Source organism: Carcharhinus amblyrhynchos, chromosome 12 (genome assembly GCF_965287045.1).
Source record: "Carcharhinus amblyrhynchos chromosome 12, sCarAmb.v2.hapA, whole genome shotgun sequence".
NCBI lineage: Eukaryota > Metazoa > Chordata > Chondrichthyes > Carcharhiniformes > Carcharhinidae > Carcharhinus > Carcharhinus amblyrhynchos.
The window spans coordinates 35,690,291-35,714,195 of NC_137335.1; the positions used below are offsets into that span (position 1 = coordinate 35,690,291).

At 39.6% G+C, this 23,905-nt stretch overlaps 2 protein-coding genes across 2 annotated transcripts in view; one reads left to right on the top strand and one right to left on the bottom strand.

Moving 5' to 3' along the window:
* On the bottom strand, positions 1–17,241 carry LOC145350710 (protein transport protein Sec23A-like). Its single transcript, XM_080199916.1, has 8 exons — positions 17,195–17,241; positions 13,070–13,223; positions 12,870–12,947; positions 11,049–11,210; positions 7,444–7,530; positions 3,177–3,332; positions 2,174–2,239; positions 1–117 (listed from the first exon to the last, which is right to left on the bottom strand). The coding sequence occupies exons 1-8, from the start codon at positions 17,239–17,241 to the stop codon at positions 28–30; spliced, it is 840 nt and encodes a 279-aa protein (XP_080056042.1). The 3' UTR covers positions 1–27.
* LOC145350910 (glycine N-acyltransferase-like protein 3) overlaps positions 17,172–23,905 on the top strand; it is a 23,549-nt gene continuing 16,815 nt past the window's right edge. The window contains exons 1-2 of the mRNA XM_080200359.1: positions 17,172–17,631; positions 20,738–20,845. Coding sequence (XP_080056485.1) covers positions 17,413–17,631; positions 20,738–20,845 — 327 coding nt within the window. The 5' untranslated portion in view covers positions 17,172–17,412. The remainder of the gene's footprint in view (positions 17,632–20,737; positions 20,846–23,905) is intronic.

Consider the following 23,905-nt stretch of genomic DNA (forward strand, 5'->3'; position numbering starts at 1 on the left):
AAATTTTCCAGCATTTTTCTTGTGGATTTATGATGCACTGGACACAGCTAGCTTTATTAGATGGTCCATGAAAACTTGAAGACTGACATCATCAGTCAAGATAGGGGCTCCAGATTCCTAAAGAATATAAAAACACCACATGAGAAGCAGGCGACTAATAATGTAATCATAAAATCCCTACAGTGCAGATGGAGGTTATTCAGCCCATCAAGTCTGTGCCAACTCGCCATTACAGAATGTTACCCAGTTCCTATCCCCGCAACCCTACACCTGCTAATCCCCCTAATCTACATACCTTGGGCCACAAAGAGGCAATTTAGCATGACCGATCAACCTAACTTGCACATCTTTGGATTGTGGGAGGAAACCCACACAGACATGAAGAAAATGCAAATTTCACACACTCACCCAAGGCCAGAATTGAACCCAGGTCCCTGGCACTATGAGGCAGCAGTGTTAACCAATGTGCCACTCAAATCATGGTTTATTAAAATGAGATTAGTTTTATGAGCCAAAACAATAGACCATTTTACATTATTTGCTGTTCTTTGGCAGAAATTGATTCTGCCTACAAAATAAAATTACCAAATCAATTTTCAGAGCTGATTTTTATCTAGTTATGACTGTGCTTAACATTTGATTCAGTTAAAAAATCTTAATCCTTACATCTCTTATTACTTAGAAATATCAATACACTTATCTAAAACAATACAATCAGAATATGAAATGTTAAGAGTCAAAAATTCCAGTTGCATCACCAGAATTTAAGGGGTTTTTGATCATCTCAGGGTTCACCATCACTAGCCCTCTGAATCTGACCCCAGTTTCAGGATTTAGAGCAAGTGGAAATAAATACAGAAATCCTGAAGTTGCAGTCCTTCATTTACTATGCTGCTATAGGCTACACTATGGATCTTCTTCAAAGCCAACAATCAACAGAATTTGCCCTTTTCTGCTCACAAATCACTGTTAACAATCCCATGAAAAGTTAAACCTCATTCAGTGATGTGTAACTGGGCTTTTAACAGTGATCAGAGTAATGACTAGTGCTGAATAATTGATATGGTTTGGAAAATAAATAAATAAAATTTGTAATTTATTGTTAAATGTCTTCATGAAGATTACTAGAAATAAATCACAATTTTTTAATGACATTTGTTCATGAGATTCTGATTTTACTGCATCTCCATGTACATATCCCATTTTTTATTTGGCACTTTAAAAAAATAGTGTGTTGTATGATTATTAGTGCTTTTCATTTCCTAGTTGAAAACAATCTTGAATTTATATTGCAATTTCATGACCACAGGAATACCTCAAAGCACTTTACAGTCAATTATGAAAGATAATCACTGAGCAACGAAGGAAAGGATGCAGCCAATTTGTGCACAGCAAGCTCCCATGAAATAAAATCTTATAATGATTAAATAATCTATTTTTGTGATGTTGATCGAGGAATAAAGTTTGACCAGGACAGCATGAATCATTTCCCTACTCTTGTTCTAAATAGTATCATAGGATATTTTATCTGAGAAGGCACAGGTTTAGCATTTCATCCAAATGACATTATCCCCAATAATGCAGCCCTCACTTTATACTACACTGGAGTCTCAGCCTGGACTTGTGTTCAAGTTCAAGAGTAGGACTTGAATCCATAACCTTCTTACTTGGAGACATGAATGCTATGTACTGAGCCTAGGCTGACACTTTTGGTTGTCTCTGGGAATTCCTTTACGCGATTAGCTAGCGTGACAGTATCATTGACTGTCTGAATCACTATTAAATTATGCTACAATTAATTGTACGTCAAGAGAATTAACATTTTTGGCACAGAGACTGCTAAGTCTCCTAGCGCAATTTTTTTTCATGGTCTGTGTTGAGTACACTTGCTTTGTTGTTGATTGCAAAATCTGGACCAATAAGTACAAAAGGTTAGGTAATGCTGCTTTACATTCATTCTAATACTGAGTATGGTCAACTGATCATATCAACATAACAACCTACATTCTTCCTTCCTGTATTGCTCAGTACCAGAAGTGGCAAAAAAAATTACCCAATAATTCTGACATGAGTGATGTGGGCCTGTGCAAAGATGGGGAGCAGAACCTCTGTGTAAAACATTTTTTAGACAGATATTTACCATCAAAAGCTGACATACTGAGAAGATACCAACCTGTCCCCATGTATACAAATTATTATAAGTCTGTGATGGGTTCACTTCTGACAGAAGGAATCGAGCCTAAAAGGAAAAACAATATTGGTTAGTTTCAAAAAGCTTTTTAAAATTTTTTCAATCTGGAAATCATTGTATTGAGCCAGGGACACCTCCATTCTAACTGCCTTAACACTAACAGTGGTTAGTCAAGGGTGACTTGTTTTTTTTAAACATCGATGGAAAGTGAAAACAAAAGCATCTACAATCTTAGTTGCCCCCAACAAACTCACAAATCAACTTACCATGTCTTATCACTAGGTTTGACCAAATGGCAAATACAACAGACATCTGTTTGAGGTACTGATAAAAGATTTTTTTAAACTACCTAAAGTATCATTACATGAATAATCTACGGCGACGTAAAAAAAACTCAAGCTACAATATTAGCATAATGGAAACAAGGAGTTTTACTGTTAGAGCTTACATTTGGAATCACTAAAGAGCAACATGTATGGATTTGATCATTTTAAATGAGCGTAGGTGTCAGTTGGAAGAGAATCAAACTGTTTTTCTAGTCCCAAAGTTTTGTTGTATAAGATGATGAATGGGATGGATAGGATAGAGGTGGAGAGACTCTTCCCGCTCAGAAAGGATAGTAGGACTAGGGGGCACAGCCTCAAGATAAAGGGGGGGTGGTTTAGAAAGGAGTTGAGGAGGAACTTCTTCACTCAAAGGGTGGTGAATCTCTGGAATTCTCTGCCCGTTGAAGTGGTGGAGGCTACCTCACTAAATATTTTTAAGATGCGGGTTGATGGGTTTTTGATAAGGGGGGGATTAAGGGAATGTGGAACTGAGCCACGACAGATCAGCCATGATCTTATTGAATGGCGGGGCAGGCTCGAAGGGCTAGATGGCCTACTCCTGCTCCTATTTCTTATGTTCTTATGTTCTTATGTTTATGTTTCCACATTCCTTTAAAAGTATCTTTTCAATGAATAATTACTAAATACATTTCACGTACCTGACTCTGACCATGCTCTGTGTCAACATAACGAGGCATTGGAAAACGAGTCTGAAGAATTTCCTGTGCATCATCCAGAGGAGCTTGCAGAAGCTGTTTGAAATTCTCATACTCCTGCATATCTTGATATCCAGCCTGCCGCCACTGAGCTATAGTCTAAAGAGAATAAAAACAGTACATAATACACAGCAAGTTTCTCTTTTGCGTACTCTTAATTATTTTCTAATATTTATTTCAAATAAATACCAAACTTTCACAATTTTCCATTATGAGCAAACTAAAAATAGCTCAACCAAATACTAATAACTGTTCAATAATTACACATTTTTAGAGATACTACAGGTAGATGCATTAATAAAACATTTTACTGGGTTTAAGCTGTATTTCATTACAACTCATTACTACATGAACAAACATGCAATCTGCACCCGTTTTAAGAGAACTATGTAAAATAACATTACCTTTGATCAATCTTTATTACTTTGCACACTTCAAAAAATTTTGTGCTGAATATAGATCAGTCATTAGAGACAGTTACTCTTATCCAACCAGTTTGAAAGTGCAAGAATAAGACACAGACATGAATCAAGTTTGAAAGATTTCCTGTGTACCATCCAGGGGAGTTTGCAAAAGTGCCAATTTATATTGTTTTTGTGTGTTATTTAAATCCCAAAGAACTTCAGCGAATTATCAATACTTATCCCCAAGATACTTTAATAAAAGTAATACTCCAGAGAGATTGCATTCATTATTAAACTGATTCGTTATTATACAGAGAATAAGGATTAAAGGCAACACTTTAGTACAGGAGTTCAGCTGAAATCGTACAAAATGTTTTTCAGTATAACTAATACCTTAAACTTTCAGTAAGATCAATGCCTTTCACATACACAAAACACCCTTTTCTTTAAATATAATTCATTAGGTGATGAGCAGTTTTATTCTATTTTTCCCTTTCCATCATTTGTTATATCACTCTTTGACCAAATACAACTTGTGTAAATCTATTGCAAACTTGTAGACAGTCCTGCATTCCCCATTTTCTCCGCTGCAGATTCATTCCAAATCTTTTCCAAGGAACATACATGTAAATTGTTAGCTGAACATTTAAGAAATCTATATCAAATGCTGGGGACTATTTAACGGCCATTGATGTGGATTGACTGATTTACAGAACCCACTGAACCACTTGATGCTGGGAGTATGCAGTTGAGGCACAGTTCTGAGCCAGGTTGTTAATCCTTTACCTTGGTGCTTGACATCAGATTTATGACATTGTAGATCAGATTAAGCCAATCAAAATTTAACCAAGTAGTTTATGAAAACAATGTTGACTTTCCTAATTGAGAAAAAAGTTAAAGTCATTCAATAATATCATTGAGGTGTATTAAAAGTGTGGAGGTGAAATTAAATAAGGAACTTAGGAAAGCAATCAGAGGGCATTTAATAATATTGGCAAGTAAACTGAAGGAAAACCCAAAGATTTTTTTTAAACAAATTCATAACGATTAAGAGGATAACTAAAGAAAAGCCTATTGGGATCATAAAGGTAACCCGTGATTGGAGGAGAAGGATCTTTGTCAATCTTAATGAATACCTTGCATCTATTTTTCACAATGAAAACATTGCAATCTCGGAGGAGAAGTTTGCAACATTACATTAAATTATCGTAGCAAGGGAGTATTAAAGGAGTTTATTATTTTTGAAAGCTGATAAATCCCAAATAAAATGCATCCTAATATGTTAATAGAAGCAAGAGAAGAAACAGCTGAGGTTTTGACTACAATTTTCCAATCCTGGTGCCAGAGGACTGGAGAAAAGCTAACATTGTTTGAAAAGTGAAAATGCAGTTGATCATAGAATTATAGAATCCTACAGTGCAGAGAGAGGCCATTTGGCCCATCGAGTCTGCACCAACCATAATCCCACCCAGGCCCTATCCCCATACCCCTACATATTTACCCACTAATCCCACTAACCTATGAAGGATAGCCTGGAAAAGTCCTGATCAAGGAACTAGCGTGCAGTTATTTTTACTGGCTGGGTCCGGATGCTAAAATGAAGAAAAAGTGGGACATTGTCAATCCTGTGCATAAATAAAAAGTACACTACCATTGTCTACTTTACATGCCTGGGAATGGTATGAAGTGCCATGGCAACAACTACATGTAGATTTTGGTGGCCCATTTGAGGGTTAGGTATTCTTAGTCATAATTGATCTAAAATATCTGAACAAACCATTGAAATACCTGACGAGATTTGGTAAACTAGAGCAGATTGTTAGAGATAACGGTTCATAGTTTACTTCACTAGAGTTTGAGGATTATCTCAAAGCAAATGGTATTCATCATATAAAATCCACACCTCATCCATTGACCAATGGATTAGCTGAAAGATTCATACAAATTTTGAAACATTCTTTAAAAGTTTCAAAAGAGCAAGGTTCATTTTTGGCATCTTAGAGAAACACTACTCATGCAATTATCCAAGGTTCACCTGCATTACTACTCTCAGAAAAACTTGACAGCTACATTTGAATTGTTATTACCTCCAGAAATTTCAGAAATAGTAGAGCCTCAACAACAATCTCAAGTTGCTAGACTAGAAGTGAGGGCAAAACAACACTACTTTAATGAAGTCAAGTATTAGCATATAATTATGCCACAAGTGAGAAATGGGTGCCAGCCATTGTTTTAGCAAAAACAGGTTCAATTTCTTACATGGTTCAAAATGAAGATGAACTAGTATGGCAATGCCTTGCTGACCAATTGTTATCATCTCAAAATGATTTCTCAGAATCATTTCTCCAAAGTACCAACTTCTTTAGTCCATAGTGTTGTGAAAACTACTATGGAAAACAATTGAATCTGAGTTGCTTGATGATTTTCCTATGCTACTATACAAAGGAAGAATGACAAAGACTTAGTTCCAAGAGAATTTCCAAATGATACTGCTGGGCAAGGGCAGCCAAATTTCAGAATATCATACACAACCAAAGAGGAATAGATCTCCTTCTGATGGAAGTGGTTACATATAAACATGGAGCAGGACTGGACCATTTACCCAGTCTCAAGCCTGCTCCATCATTCAATAAGATCATAATAGCAACCTCAAATCTCCACCTACTCCTGATAACCTATCACCCTCTTTCTTAACTGAGTCCATCCACCTCTGCCTTTAAAACAAAGACTCTTTTCACAACCTTTTCAAGACGAGAGTTCCGAAAACTCACTCCCTCAATTAAAAACTTCTGTTTCACCTCCGTTTCAAATGGATGGCTACTTATTTATGACCAGTGACCGCTTGTTCTAGATTCTCCCACAAGAGGGAGCATCATCTCCATATCCACCATGTCAAGACCCCTCAAGACCTGAGATGTTTCAATCAAGTCAGCTCTTTTTTAAACTCCAGCAGACACAACTTCGATGGTTCTGCAGCGATGTGTTACTCACCACAGAATTCCCAACCTCTAGCCTGCTCCAGTAGCCACAAAACATATTTGCCCAGTTAAGGGCTAATGCTGCAATTACATTTCTGGTTCATGGCAATGTTCAGGACATTAATAGTCAAAGATTCAGTGATGGTAATACCATTGAATGTCATGGGGAGATGGTTAGATTTTTTCCTATTAGAGATGATCTTTGCCTGGCACTTGTTATTTGATTGTTAACTGAACCCACCAGCCTAAGCCTGAAAGTTGTCCAGGTCTTGCTGCATAGTAACACAGACTGTTTCATAAATATTTGGTTGTGCCAAGGGTATTGTTCCAAAAGTACTTGGATAGACAAGGTCACAGATCAAGATTTGCAAAGTGGCATTAGGCTGGATGGCTCCTTGTCTGCGGGCGAGGACAAAGGATTCAGTAGGTTCATTCCATGCTGTAAATTTCAATGATTCCATAAATAGGTTTAATGTTCTGCATCTAATGATAAATAGAAAGATGCTCATGATTTGAGAATTTTGTATTTCTATCAATATATTTGTAAAGCAATTCCATATAATTCAATTGAATTATATATCCAACAGAGTGTTGGTCAAAGACCACTGTTTAAAAATAAAGACACGGAGTTTTCTTACGTCGATTTGAAATATTAGCCCCGATTACTGTTTGGGAATAAGACCCTCACCAAAAATTAATGAACCTTGGCTCATCAAGCTAGTCTGAAATGATGCAACTTTAGGGGAATTGAAGGAGTTTCCAGAAGAAAATGCCAGAAACCTCGTAGACAGAATTACATTTTTTAAAATAATTTAATTGAATACTAACCTCTCCATGATAGATAACAATCTGGAAGAAAGTGTCCATGAGGAGTATTCGATCTGGTAAAATGCTGCTACTGTCCAAAAGCACTGGCTGAAGACAAGAATAAATGAATGAATGATCACCATCATTACTTAATAAACAAGACCTCTGCTGCGCAAATACGGATGCTATTTCCGCAGAACATACATGAGCTCTCAAGCATGCTCCAGTGGAGATGATGGATGTCAACATTAGGGTTGGCACTGCAATTCTTCCCCCGGAACACTGCAAGCAGGATGGTGTGTCTAGGATGCTGGAGCCTGATCCATCTTTTTCCATGTTTCATACTTCCCATTCGACATACCTATCCTTCTTTAGCTCTTCCTGCATCCCAATTGTCTTGTACATAACTTTCATAGTGTTCATTATTCCTCTCTTTATTCCTTGTAATCATTTTACAGCCTCCACCACATCACTTTACAGGTCATTTTGTAATTTCATGTGTATGTGGTTGTGTTTTATTCCCACTTGTTCCTCTTTTTTTAAATGTTATTTTTCTGAAATATATGTATAATTTCTGAAGAAGTCACTTCTGAAACATCAAGAGACTTGTGTTTTCTTAACCTGCCTGCCTTGCTCAATGTCTTTTTTAATTTTGTCATCAGCATCTACTATATGTTATTTTTAGTTTATATGTGATCCTGTTAGATTGTAGCTTGCACAGCATGAAATAAATTGGAGGGGTATATTAGCACTCTGTATTGGAGAATATAAAGATGGGGGCACGTTTGGCAACAGGAGTAACAACACAGAAGTCTGTGAAACCTGAGAAAACCAAAGGGAGATCAGGAGGCAGAGGTAATATCACCGAATGAGTAAATTGGACACCCAGTAGGAATTCAAATTCAATTAAGAAATCTGGAATTAAAAGCCAATTTCAGTCATGGTGACCATGAAATCATGATCATTTGTTGTAAAAGCCCATCTATGTCCTTTAGAGAAGGAAAGCCACCTTTCTTACCTGATCTGGCCTATATGTGTGTTCAGACCCACAGCAGTGGTTGATTTGTAGTGGCCTAGCAAGCCACTCAGCTGTATCAAACTGCTATGAAGTCTAAAAGGAATGAAACTGGACCTAGACATCAGAAATGACAACGGCAAACGCAGCTGTATTGACTCTGAAAAGTCCTCCTTACGAGCATCTGGATGCTTGTACTAAAATTAGGAGCAATTAGGGTCAACAGCCTGACATGGTCATATTCACTGAATTATGTACTATGTCCCAAACACCATCACCATACTTGGCAAGCTACTATTGGAGGGAGTTGCCCTGGAAGTCATCAGCATTGAGTCAGGGTCCCGTGACAGCTCATGACATCAAGTCAAAAGGTGAGCAAACAAAAAATCTGATCATTACTACATACCATCACCCTCAAGTAATTAATCAGTATTTAATGTTGAACACTAATTGGAAGAAACACAGATAGCAAGGGCACAAAATGTACTCTTGATGGAGGCTTAAATGCCTACCGCCAAGAGTGGCGCCATTGTTCATAGAAAACCTACAGTGCAGAAAAGAGGCCATTCAGTCCATTGAGTCTGCACTGACAACAATCCCACCTAGGCCACATATTTAGCCTGCTAGTCCCACTTGTACTAAGGATCAATTCTGCATCGCCAATCAACCTAACCCACACAAACACGGAGAGAACATGCAAACACCAGTCACTTGAGGCCAGAATTGAACCTGTGTCCCTGGCACTGAGCGGCAGTGCTAACCACTGCGCTACTGTTAACTGAGCCTATTTTCTTAAATTTGTTCATGGAACTTGGGCATCGCTGGCTAGGCTACCATTTATTGCCCATCCGCAATTGCTCGAGAAAGTTGCAGTGACAGGGTAGACGCAGGAAGGATGTTTCCTTTGGCTGGGAGTCTAGAACCAGGGGACAAATTCTCAAGAGTATGAAGTAGACCATTTGGAACCAAAAGGAGGAAGAATTTTGTCACTCAAGAGGGCGGCGACAATTTGGAATCTTCTATGCTGGAGGCTGTGGGGATTATACAGTATGTTCAAGATAAAGTTTATTTATTAGTCACAAGTAAGGCTTACATTAACATTGCAGTGAAGTTACTGTGAAATTTCCTCAGTCACCACACTCCGACACCAAATCAGCACGTCTTTCAAGACAGAAATTGATAGATTTCTAGACATTAAAGATATCAACAGGTATGGGGATAGTATTGGAAAATTACATTAGAGGTAGAAGATTATGGCTAATCTAACTGAATGGTGGACGAGGCTTGAGGGACCGAATTACCTACTCCTGCTCTTATTTTTATCTTCCTATCTACAAGGCACGAGCAGAAATGTAACAGAATATTTTCCACTTGCCTGGATGAGCGCATTCAAGAAACTCAACAGCACCCACCACCAAAGCAGCCAACTTGATCAGCACCCCATCCACAAAAGCAGTGTGTACCACCTACAAGCTGCACTGCAACAAAGGCTTCTTCAACAGCACCGGTAGCACAGTGGTTATCCCTACTGCATCACAGGACCAGGAACCTGGGTTTGATTCCGGTCTGAGCTGACTGTCTGTTTGGGGTTTGCACATTCCTGTGGCTGTATGGGTTTCCTCTGGGAGCTCCGGTTTCCTCCCACAGCCACAAATATGCAGGCTAGTGGACTGGTCACGGTAAATGACGAGGATCATGGGGATGAGGCTGGGTAAGATACTCTTTCGGACAGTCGATGCAATCTCAATGGGCTGAGAAGCCTCCTTTTACACTGTAGAGATTCTATGGTTCTAAACCAGTGACCTCTACCACCTAGAAGGACAAGGGCAGCAATTGCATAGGAATATTACTGTCTGCCGCACACCAGCCTAACTTATACAATTGCTGTTCCTTCACTATTGCAAGATCAAAATTCTGGAATTCACTTCCAAAAAGCACTATTGATGTACCTATACCACATGGCATCCAGGGTTTCAAGGCAGCAGCTCATCACTACCTTTTCAATAGGCAATAAATGCTGGCCTGGCCAGCAATGCCCACATCCTGTGAATGAATAAAACAGGGCACAAATATAAACTGATGGGGGAAAAAAAAGCTATTTGCAACATTTCACTAGAATACTATATGCAATATGCACCAAGTAACAATTTGCATGCATTTCGAATTTCCTTTTTCAAGGGTTTTCTTCCCTGACTACAGTTTTCTAGTCCCCTCAGATATGCTGGCTAAGTGACAATGCCACGTATTCACCTAAAAATTAATGACGACAGGTTATTCTACTACAGGGACAGGTTTCACAGCTAAGTTGGAACCAATCAATACACATGCAGTTTTATCATGAGCAGATGGTAACAATTAGGATCAATAACCTTAACTGTTTCCACAGATGCAATTCAGTTATGTAGAATCTTTCATAGAATCCTACAAGGCCGAATCTGCACCAACGTCAATCCCACCCAGGCCCTATCCTCCTAACCCCATGTATTTACCCTAACTAGTCCCCCTGACACTAAGGGGCAATTTAGCATGGCCAATCCACCTAACCCACGGAATACTACGGAATAAACTTGATAATTAACTTTTTATGCATTGTTTATGTGCTAAATCTCACCTCAGGTGGTCCATAGAAAGAGTAAGAATAGAGAATAGGCTGAATCATAATGAGAGACTGTGTTAGATCTTGTCGCATGAAATGATGGCGATAGTATGACGATTCATCCGGGCTATTATTGAAAACTTGAAAAAATGGAGATCTTCTCAGGTGGAACATAAACTAAAGGGACAACAAAAAATAAAGTTAGTCAAAACATCACAGGATAAGTCAGAATACATTTGTGCTCCTATAAAATAGCTCACAAGAAAGTTGTCTAGGCTAAGCATCTGATTGACAGAACTAGTTCCAACAGGAGAAAGATCTTCGCCTAGCTGTTTGGACGAGCAGATCCCTCTATCGAGCAGCCATGACATGATGGATATCCTCAAAGCAGCTTCTGAACTGAAATAACTAGAAATCTCCCTTGTTACCATCTGCTTCTTATATCAAGTGTCTTCCTGGATGAAGCTTATTTTCTAAAAGACCACCCTTCATTCAAAATAACCTCTTTCGTTGAGAAAGCTTTTCTTGAGATCTATTTGTCATCGAGTCTTTCTGAATTATAGGAGGAAGTCAAGGAACTGATAAGCACCTTACACTGGCACTTTAAGCTTTTAATCAATTCTATAGATCACGGCTGAACTGTTAATGCCAGAATTGACTCTACTATAGAGGCAGAGTAGACCGGGGAGGGAGGGAACCATATTATGTACTTCAGTCCCTTTCCCTTCAGTTACAGGTGATTATTTTTATAGACCATTCAGCCAAATTGAAAGAGGGTGAAATCATGTGACAACCACATTACCGTTCAAATGTTCAAGCTCACAAGCTCTGCAGGATTAGTTGAATAAAAAACAAACCTCGGACTGATTTATCCCCTTCCTTAGGGTAACTATAGAATTCTACTGCAGCCACGACAGAATCATAGAATCCAGATCAGGCAGAAGGAGGCCAATCGGCCCACAGAGTCTATATCGACTCTCCAACAGAACATCTTACTATCCCTGCCACCTGAGCATTTACCATGGCCAATCTACCCAACGTGCACATCCTCAGATATCAAGGGACAATCCACCTAAGCTACACATCTTTGGACTGATAGTTAAAATACAGACCTTGCAATTGTTATATTGAGATCAGCCAACTCAGTACAGCTCAGGAAATGAGTCTGGGGACAGCTCTAATCTTCAGTGCTTAGTACTGCATCATAGAATTATAGGATGATTAATAGTACAGGAAAACATTGAATTTGTGCTGCATCTCTGCAAAAGCCACTTCCCTGCCTTTTCTCCCAAGCCCTACAATTTCTCTCCTTTTCAGATAATGATCCAATTTGAATGCCATGGTTGTGATTTGGAGGTAGATTCATTCAGACAGTGCACTCCAGATCCTAACCACCCACTGCACAAAAAGAAATTTCCTCAACTCACCCTTGCTTCTTTGGTCAATTAGCTTAAAATCTGTGCCCTCTGGTTCTCAACCTTCCCCAATGGGAACTGTTTCTTGCTATCTACTCTGTCCAGTTCCCTCATGATTTTGAATACTTATAACGATTCTCTTTCAATCTGACCTTCGAGTCCCAGATTCGCCCACAGAATGCAAAACAGGAAGTTTTCATTTTTAAAGAACACTGTCAGAAGAAATTCACTGTACCCTTCATAGGCATTCCTCACCTATTTAAGGATGGCTGCAACTGAATCTTTAAAAATTGGCTTTGTGAAGGAATTGTAATGTGTTCCACAAATATCTCCTTGTTTAAGGCCATTTTCTCAAATTCTTCCATCAATCACTTATCTTTGCATTTTAGGATTATCATTTTATATATTTTATTATATTTACCTGTGGATAAAGGGAAAATGTTTCTGAAAGTCTGAAGGAATTAGGATCATCTTTGTGGAACTGGCCAAACTTCTGACACTGATGGAAAGAGGGGTAGAAAATAATTGACAGGTTTAATAGTATAGTTTCAATTTAAAACTAACCTCAATTAGTCTCAAAATAAAAAACGTAGATTCAACGCAGGTACTTGATGTTCTTACCAGGCGGATTAATTGCCTGTCCAACCAACGAAGTACATCGGGGCCTTCCTCAGATTCAGCCCTGAAAACTCCGAGTCTTGCCATCAGCACAGCTGATGCTTCCTGATCAAATGCAGCTTCTATCTGCTGCAGTTGACTCTGTGCATCTGCCCAGCTAAAAATCAAAGCACATGTTAACAGCAGGTTCAATTTCACTGATCACCTCTTTTCTGATCACTGGGCTGAATTTTTACAAGGGGCATCAAAACCCAGGGTCAGAGTAAAAAAAGTGGATTCCAAGGGTGCACAGGTGGCATGCAGGAACTGCTTGGCAATTTTAGCAGCGACAGTCTCCAAATTGACCACCTGTGCCTCGGGCCATCCTTTCCTGCAGCAGTCTTCTCAGAGTGAAGGACAGGAAATCCAGATCAGCCCCAAAACTGAACAATATGGACACTGGTTACAGTACTTGGTTACATTATTTGGTTAAAATACTAGAATGGTTATGGTATATGGTTACATTACTTGGTAGTAAAGCACTTTGGGAAAATGTGAAGACATAAAAAGTGCTACAAAATACTGAACCTTTCTTCATAGCTTCACATGTGGATAGCATACACAACAAACTACTCTTTCTGCATAGCATGGTTGAGGTATTACAGAAAAGTTAGGATTGTGTCAATATTATGCAGTTTAGAGTTGTGAAGTGTGTTTATCTAAATACATAATAAAATGAGATGAAAATGTTCATCATTAAGCTCCTGGCTTACAAGCAAAAATCCGTTAAAGAAAGTTATGCAAAGTTGATCTGAGGAATGGGATATTTGAATATAAAAGTAGGGAGGTCTTGCTGCAACTGTACAGGGCACTGGTGAGGCCGCAGCTGGAGTACTGTGTGCAGTTTTGGTCGCCGCACTTACGCAAGGATATCTTGGCCTTGCAGGGAGTGCAGAGGTGGTTTACTAGGCTGATACTGGAGTTGAGGGGGTTGAACTATGAGGAGAGGCTGAATAAACTAGGCTTGTACTCGTTAGAGTTTAGAAGAATGAGGGGAGATCTCATTGAGACATATAAGATGATGAATGGGATGGATAGGATAGAGGTGGAGAGGCTCTTCCTGCTCAGAAAGGACAGTAGGACTAGAGGGCACAGCCTCAAGATAAAGGGGGGGCAGTTTAGAACGGAGTTGAGGAGGAACTTCTTCACTCATAGGGTGGTGAATCTCTGGAATTCTCTGCCCGTTGAAGTGGTGGAGGCTGCCTCGCTAAATATATTTAAGACGCGAGTTGATAGGTTTTTGATAGGCAAGGGAATTAAGGGTTATGGGGAGAGGTCGGGAATGTGGAACTGAGCCACTTCAGATCAGCCATGGTCTTACTGAATGGCGGGGCAGGCTCGAAGGGCTAGATGGCCTACTCCTGCTCCTATTTCTTATGTTCTTATGACTGTAAAACAGTCATGGCAAATCACTGGTAATATCAATGAATAACTTGGAACTTACCAATAATGTATATTTGTCTGCTAATTATCCGGTAGAGCTGGACTATTAACAGAAACATACAGACTCTGGATGTTTTAAGAATTTAGATAACCTTGCGGGCAATTCTCCCATCCAGCACAGCAGGCTGGGAGATTTTAGCACAGCTGGATAAATTCGATCTTCACTGGACATCCAGCCCGGAACACCTCTCCCAGCCCCACATTTCTGGTGCTGTCAGCTCCACGCTGGAAATAGGCCTGGAGCTACAGTAAAAAGTCTCATAACACCAGGTTAAAGTCCAACAGATTTCATAGAATCCCTACAGTATAGAAAGAGGCCATTTGGCCCATCGAGTCTGCACCGACCACAAACTCACTCAGGCCCTACCCCCGTATCCCTACATATTTACCCAATAATCCCTCTAATCTACACATCTCAGGATACTAAGGGCAATTTTTAGCATGGCCAATCAACCTAACACACACATCTTTGGACTGTGGGAGGAAACCGGAGCACCCGGAAGAAACCTACACGGACACAAGGAGAACGTGCAAACTTCATACAGATACTGACCCAAGCCAGGAATCAAACCCAGGTCACTGGAGCTGTGAAGCAGCAGTGCTAACCACTGTGCTACCTTTATTTAGTAGCAAAAGCCATTAGTTTTCAGAGCACTGCTCCTTCATCAGGTAAGTGGGAGTTCTGTTCACAAACAGGGCATATAAAGACGCAAACTCAATTTACAAAATAATGGTTGGAATGTGAGTCTTTACAGGTAATCAAGTCTTAAAGGTACAGGCAATGTGAGTGGAGAGAGGGTTAAGCACAGGTTAAAGAGATGTGTATTGTCTCTAGCCAGGACAGTTAGTGAGATTTTGCAAACCCTGGCAAGTTGTGGGGGATTCAGATAGTGCAACATGAACCCAAGATCCCAGTTGAGACCATCCTCATGTGTGCGGAACTTGGCTATCAAGCTCTGCCCGGCGACTCTGCGTTGTTATGTGTCGCGAAGGTTCAACAGTGGTACAGCTTTATTTTAACATCGATGGAGGTGCAGTCAGGACATACAACAGAAATGTCCTGAAAGCACTCTGAAGGCCCGCTGCGATGGGCTACAGTTATGTTCAAACTTTGACACATTGTATGATTCAAATGTTAATGTTTTGTTTACAGTATTTGACTCTGACCATTCTGTTTCCATGTTTTCAAGTATCGTAACGATGTTTTTAAGTGTATGTTAATCATTTCTGTCTGATGGGTTTATCAATGGTCTAGAATCTCCAGGGTTTGAACAATGGGTGTTTGGCTGATTTTAGGAAGTCTATAAGGCCAGAGAGGCTTCCTTAGTTGTGTTAGTCTTTAGGTGTCTCCATAGAGGTTTGCTTGATTAGATTAGAGGTGCTGATCTGATTAGATGGGGGTGTGCTTTTAATTTAGTTTCTGTAGGTGCCATCCTGCCCGGTTCCCTTTGTGTGCTAGCCCTCGTTTGCATTTTAAAAACATGTCTTTTGCCTGCTTGTCTGGATCTGTTCCCTTGTGATCTTTAGTGGGGAGGTTCTGAGTGCAGCTTTAGTCTGCTTCCATATTGTGTACCCAATTTCAGAAAATTTATTGTCCGATAACAGATTGAACCTTCCTCCATTACACTTGCAGACAGTGCATTCCAGACCTCAGCCATCCCTGTTACAGTTTTGCATCCCTGTTACAGTTTTGCCCATCTTTATATTATCTCTCCATGTGCTTCCTACCAAAATGAATCACTTCACATTTCTTCAAATTGAATTTTGTCTCCCATTTGTCTGTCCATTCCACCAACTTGTCTGTGTCCTTTTGAAAATCTATATTTTCCTCCTTGCAGTTCTTGATGCTTCCAAGTTTCATATCATCTGCACCTTTTGAAACTGTGCCACGTATACCAGGCTCGAGGTCATTATAATCATTGAACGGTTACAACATAGAAGGACATCATTTAGCTTGTCGTCTTCATGGCAGCTCTGCGCAACAACTTAGTTAGTCCCATTCCCCAGCCCTTACCCATAGATCTACAACTTTTTACGTATCATTATATCATAAGGTTTAGGCTGGCTATGGAAAAGAACAAAGAGCAATCGGAGTAAAAATGATTAAGTGGGGAAAGTGCTGGAAAAACTCAGCAGGTCTGGCAGCAACTGTGGAGAGAATCAGAGTTAATGTTTCAAGTCTGATATGACTCTTGTTCAGAACTGAAAAGAGGGAAAATGTGATGGGTTTTACTCTGTTGAAAAAGGAAGAGGAACAAATGAGGCAAAAAGAGGTCAGGAATAGACTTGAAGGCAGGGAGAGATTAAATGACAAAGATGTCATGGAACAAAAGGCAAAGGAAATGGTAACCATAGTGCATTTTGAAGAGAAAAGTGCCTATGCTCATCTTTGGGGGACTCCACTTATGACCAGTTCCCACTAATGTTGCACTAAAGGTACATAGCTGCACAACAATAAGGAATTGTCATATAAGGGGCTAGTAGACTTTGCACAAGGGATGGTCCCTTTAAGATGCATTCATGCATGAACTTGAGGCAATTTTAAAGGAACTGTGCAGACCCGGAAATAGGCTATGTACAGTAAAGGGACATTAAACATTTTGTCTACAAGAATGTAACCAGTTTCTTATCCAACCCAAAGTCTACCTGCCCATTTCTCCAAACACAATCTTATTTGTTGTTCTTTGGGCCATTTACGTTGAATGTATTTACATAACCTTTAGCACTATACGATAATTTAAGTAATCTTGAGTTGCACAATGTCACTGTTATGCAACCTTGGTGTGACACAAGAAATGTTTCTTCTTCCTCCTTACCAGAAAGGAAATTCTCAAATACTTAGTGAAATTCATGTCCTTTAAGTGATGTTAACTTGTATTCCTCTATGCCTTCTTCAAACAGGACTGACATCTGCATCAGGCAATATACTCTGTGCTGTGCAGCACATCTCAACAAGGGCCTTGCCACTTTGTTTGAAAGTAATTTTGGTTCTGCCTCCTATAACCATGTTTATAATACAGGATGAAGAGAAGCTACTGACTTTAGAAAAAGTTTTGCAGAATTATCTGCCAGCTGCAATAAAGGTAAGGTTGTATCTTATACTGGTAAGCACGGCAGGAGATTCTTTGTGCTTTTATCTATTATCAGTAAAATGTAAATATACAGTATTTGGTATATTGTCATTTGCACAAAAGAGTGGATTTAAGATACTAAAGTAGATAGAATTAAAGGAAGCAGTAAAAATTACAATAGCTACAAACATGCGGAAGAATGCAGAACAGTGGCTGGTGAAATTCAACACCTTCCAGATATAGAAAGGAGAAAGTTAATTACTCATTTACTCAGTAAATGCTAGGACAATGGAGGCTAAAGTTGAATAAAATCGAATAGTCCTCATGGGGAATTATATTTTGAAGAGAACATGAAACAGATGGTACTGCAAGGCTACCTTTTGAATACTTGCTACATTCTTCTATTGAAGATGGAACTTGGGTAAAGAAGCACCTGATTGGCAGCACCTTTCAAAATCAATTTTTTCTTGTACGTCAGCTGATCAGTTCAGAGCAGCAATGATAAATGCTGCATTGTATGGCAAAAACAAATAAAACTGGAAGATGTATGATTGAACAGTGTAATGCTCTGATCACCTCACATCTGCAATGTTATGTTCAGTTTGGGCTGCCGACAAACAAAGGAAATATTCAAGTTCTGGAGTTAGTGCAAAGAGGAGCCACAAGGCTGATCATGACTCCTGCATCCTACCATGGCCCTTCACCCTCCGTGATGATCTATGTCTCCTACCCATCTATGGCCCTTTATAACTCCAATGCCAAGTTAGTGCCAATTCATGCCAACCCATGCCCACCATGTTTTGCCCATAGACATCATGGGCAGACCTTTGAGTCAACACTGAGATAAAACAAAATAAAGTTCTAGATATGCACTGTAGACTTTATTTTTAAAAAACTCTCAAAAACCATTTGCTAAATTTAAATTCCTGAAATTACATTATCCCTTATAACAACAAACATTTCGTCAAATTGCATAATCCCTTATAAAAACAAGCATTGGAATTTATAGTCCCACTTTTTTTCTCTGGAGTGTAGGAGGCTGAGGGGTAATCTTATAGAGGTTTATAAAATAATGAGGGATCAGCTAGATAGTCAATATTTTATCCCAAAGGTAGGGGAGTCTAAAGCTGAAAAGCATAGGTTTAAGGTGAGAGGGGAGAGATACAAAAGTGTCCAGAGGGGCAATTTTTTCACACAGAGGATGGTGGGTATCTGGAACAAGCTGCCAGAGATAGTAGTAGAGGCGAGTACCATGTTGTCTTTTAAAAAGCGTTTAGATAGTTACATAGGTAAGATGGATATAGAGGGATATGGGCCAAATGCAGGCAGTTGGGATTAGCTTAGGGGTTCAAAAAAAAAGGGCAGCATGGACAAGTTGTGCCAAAAGGCCTGTTTCCATGCTGTAAACCTCTATGACTCTATGACTTCAAAGAATACATGATCACTTGCTGCTGTCAATCAAATGACAGGCAGTCTACTGTGATTATAAACTGTTGTGAAGTTAATCATGCAGCACTAATCCAGCAATGATGTCCCTCAGGCTGATAGAATTAAATAGCCAACAATTATTTTTCAACACTCCGGATGGTTCTCTCAGAGTTAAAGGACAGGAGTTTTAAATTCCTTGACAGCTAATTGTTCCCTTTGACATCCACCTTGAAACTTCTGACAGTTCCAATGAGTTTCTGTGCTTATATATACATATATTCATATTCATTCCTACATTTAGCAAACTTAAAAGGCACCTGATCTTCTACAAAAACACCCAGGGACAAATCCAAAAGGGTATCCTGGTTATCTAAAGGGATGCACAAAGTTCAAACTTGCTCCTACCAGGTCTAATCCATGCACAACATGTTTCAGATGCTTCTTGCACTGAAATCATCATAGAATCATAGAACCCTATAATGCAGAAAGAGGCCCTTCGGCCCACCAAGTCTGCACCGACCACAATCCCACCCAGGCCCTACCCCCATATCCCTACATATTATTACCCACTAATCCCTCTAACCTAAGGATCTTAAGACACTAAGGGGCAATTTTAGCATGGCCAATCAACTAACCCGCAGATCTTTGGACTGTGGGAGGAAACCGGAACACCCAGAGGAAACCCACACAGACACGAGGAGAACATGCAAACTCCACACAGACAGTGACCCGAGTCGGGAATCGAACCCAGGTCCCTGGAGCTGTGAAGCAACAGTGCTAACCACTGTGCTACCACTATGAAATCACATGAGGAGGCAGCTGTTAATTTCTATGGGCAGTTGCCTCTGCAAAATGTGTATGCACAAATCTCAGTCCCTGTGAAAATGAAAAGTGCTGCGTTAGGGAGGGATATCTGGATTCAGGCTTCATTTTTGCTCTTTATCATTGTGAAAATCCAGGCCTTGATCTGTCCTTTGCATTACCTCAAGATTATTTTCAAGCACGGCATTTTGCCACAGAGTTCATTGTTGTGCCTTTCCAGTCAGCATGAATAGAATGCAAAATTGTACTGTTAGGCTACCGAAGTATGCTCAGAACCCAGCTCATATAGCAAACGCTGCCAGCAGCATCCGATTATCAATGCTGCCAGTGTCACTTTATCTCTGGAGACAGGAAGTAAAGCTACCTTGCAGGATTGTGTTTCCTGACTCCACACATATCATCTGCAGAGAACGGTTTGCGGTATATACAGTAGTTTTCGTCTCCAGGTAAACCAAAGCATTAAGAAATACAGACAGGTTCATTCATCATTCATCCTCAGCACAACAGGAAAGCAGGTAGGGGATTTTTGACTTCTTAGATGCCTCATCAATCAATTGCATCATCAAAGTCTCAGCTTACCCAGTAAGGTTACTTATTAGTTTAGTTGAGCATTGAAATTGTAAAACTAATTGAAATAGATATTTATATCATTCTTGTTCAGATTATGCAGATTTAACAGGTGACTCATCTGTTTTTCTGTCATTTATAATTGATCAGGATCATACTTTCTGCTCCCTTTTGCTAATAGAGAAATTTAGTTTGATTCCTCCACATTGGGAACTGTCCTAATTGAGTTACTTTATCATGCAGAGTGACACAATTTTTCTAGATTTATTGTTGTAAAAGGTGTTCTGTTTTATTGTTCCAGGTTTATGGAACTATTCTAAACATCAACAGAGGCAAGATATCTGATCAGGAAGTTGTTGTCGATATTTGGCCTAATTTCAGCACTGTAATATGTCGGCCATGTATAAAGGTATACAAATGTACTTTAAGAAGTTGTGTACTTTATTGTCAGTATAAAAAAACAAGATTAAAGAATATGAAGAAAAGATGAAAGTCACCAAAGTCCCAGAGGACCATAGGCTGTTCTCCTCCTTCTTGAGAGAGAAACCTGACTGGTGGTGATTTTAACCTGAGAATTTCCACATCTCACACGAGGAGCAAGGTTGAGAAGGCAGGGCATTCAGTGATAACAGGAATTGAATCTACGCTTTTGGTATCACTCCACCTCATGAACCGGCCATCCGACCCACTGACTTCAACTCAGTGAAATAAACAGTGGCTGCTGCCCAGATGTCATCCTTCTTTCTTACGACAAAGAAGCCACTTCTTTGAATTGAAATTTAATTTCTTTCTCCACATGTGTTACAATGCTAAAAGATGACAGTTTGCACTTCTGTATCCTCTACAAGAGGCATATACACCCTTTAGTATTACTCTTTCTCAAATAACTCTTTCCTTACTGGAGTAGGCTGTTCAGCCCATTCAATGTGTTCTACAATTCTGTTAGTTCATGGCTGATATGAATCTTAATTCTCCCTTCCTAACTTCGCACTATTTTATTATCTTTTTGTCTAACAAAAACCTGTTTGGTATTTCCTTAGCCTCAAGAGCTTTTTGAGGGAAAAGGTTCCTGATTTCCATTGCCCTGCACGTAAAGAAGTACTTTCTGACATCACATCTAAACTGCCTTTGTCTAACTTTAAAGTCATGCCCTCTTATTCGGGTTCCATCACCAAAAGAAATTGTTTCCCTCTATTTACTTAATCATATACCTTATCTACTGACCTTTTTTAATTCATTTGTGGGATGTGAGTGACCCTGACAAGAGCAGCATTTATTGCTCATCCCGAGTAGCCCTCGAGCAAGTGCTGCTGAATTGCTTTCTTGAATCATTGCAATCCATTTGGTGTGAGTACATCAACAGTGCTGTTAGAGAGAGAGCTCCAGCTTGAGGGAAAGAAAAGAGAAATGAAAAATCCCAAACTGGAAAGGAAAAGAGAAATCTGAAAACTCTGAGCAAAAAGGTTTAAGGAGAGTTTTGATAGAGGTGTTCAAAATCAGAACAGTTTTGATCAGGATAAATAAAAAAAAACAGCATCTAGTAGTAGAAAGATCTAGTAGTAGAAAGAGGATAAGGTTTTAAGGTGATTGGTAAGAGAACCAAACATCATATGAGGAACCATTGTTTAAAACAATGAGTTATGATGATTTGGAAAACAGTGCCTGAAAAGGTGTTGGGAGGAGATTTCAAGAGAATTGTGGAAGTGCTTGAAAGGAAAACATTTTCAGGGCTACAGTGAAGGGGTAAGAAGAGATGGTAGCACAGTGGTAATGTGCTAACTAGCTCTCGAGACCCAAGCTAATACTGTAGGGACATGGGATCAAGTTCCACCATGGCAGCTGGTGGAATTTAAATTTCATTAATAAAAACTGAAATTTAAAGCTAATCACAGCAAGAGTGACCATGCAACTACCACTGATTGTTGTAAAACCCATCTGATTCATTTATGTCCTTTAGGGAAGGAAATGTGCTGGCCTTATCTGGCCTTTATGTGGCTCCAGATCCACAGCTTGGTTCTTAACTACCCTCTGAAATGAACCAGTAAGTCACTCAGTTCAAGGGCAATTAGGGACAGGTAACAAATGCAGACCTTGCCAATGATGCCCGCATCCTGTGAAACAATACAGTTAAAAAAGGAGGGAAATGGGATTAATTGGATAGCGCTACCAAAAGAGTTGGCATAGGCACAATGGGTTGAATGGTCACTTTCTGTGGCTTATCATTATATAATTGAGATAATTCAGAAATAATTAGACATAATTTTGGATACAGCTGATAGACTATGAATAGCATGATTAGCACTACTGTCTCACAGCGCCAGGGATCTGGGTTCAAATCTGGCCTGGGTGTTTGCCTATGTGGGGTTTGCTCATGCTTCCTGTGCCTGCGTGGGTTTTCTCCAGGTGCTCGGGTTTCCTCCCAGAGTCCAGAGTTGTGCAGGTTTGTTGGATGGGCCACAGTAAATTGCCCCTTAGCGCAAAGATGTGCAAGTTAGGTGGATTAGCTATGGTAAAATGCACAGAGTTACAGGGCTAGGGTGAGAGTGCTTGCCTGAGACAGATGCTCTTTTGGAGTCATACAGGCTCAATGGGCCAAATGATCTCCTTCTGCAGGGGTTGCATAGCTCTATGCACTGCAGCAGTTAAAGAAGGATGCTCACCACTACATTCTCCAGGGCAGTTTGAGATGGACAATAAATGCTGGCCTTTCCATTGATGCCCACTTCTCATAAATGAATGAATATAAAATACAAGTGCAGGTAATAGAATATATTTGCGTATGATGCAGGCTGGATCCCACAAAAACTTGTGGGTTTCTTAGAATTAAATTACATTCTTCCCATTTTAGGCACCCAGTCCCCGTTTCACAAAGTTTAATTTAACAGGCCCAAGAGCAAAATTTGATTATTTTCATATTGAAAATATTTTTATAACAAATAATTTATTATTTTTCTCCCTCTGTATCTGTACTTTCATGTTATGGGTGCCCTCAGGAAAGACTGCATAAGTAAGCTGGACAGAGCAAATAAGAGGTGTGCAAGCAATTGGAGGCATTTTTCCATGCTTGTGCTATGCATCTTCCCAAATGTCAAATGGGAAAACACACAAAGCGATCTCTTTTCCACTTTATAGGTCAACACATAATCCATTTGTTGAGCTGTCAAGAAATCTGTTACTGATTCATAATGCCATTATGACCTAATGCAACCTAGTTATTCTTTCTCCTTTGTCTACTTTGCTGTGTGTTCTGCAATTTGTTTTTCATTAACTCTATTCTTCAGGCTTTTCCAGTTCAGCACTTAGATCCTTTTGTGAGCTCTTCCATTTAAGGTGCACTTCTCTTTTGTGCTGTAGTTCCACAGGCAACTGTACTTTCCTGAAGTATCCATCTTTCTTATTCATGTTTTGAAAGTGAGTATTAGTAACCTACTCATAGAACATAGAACATAGAACACTACAGCACAAACAG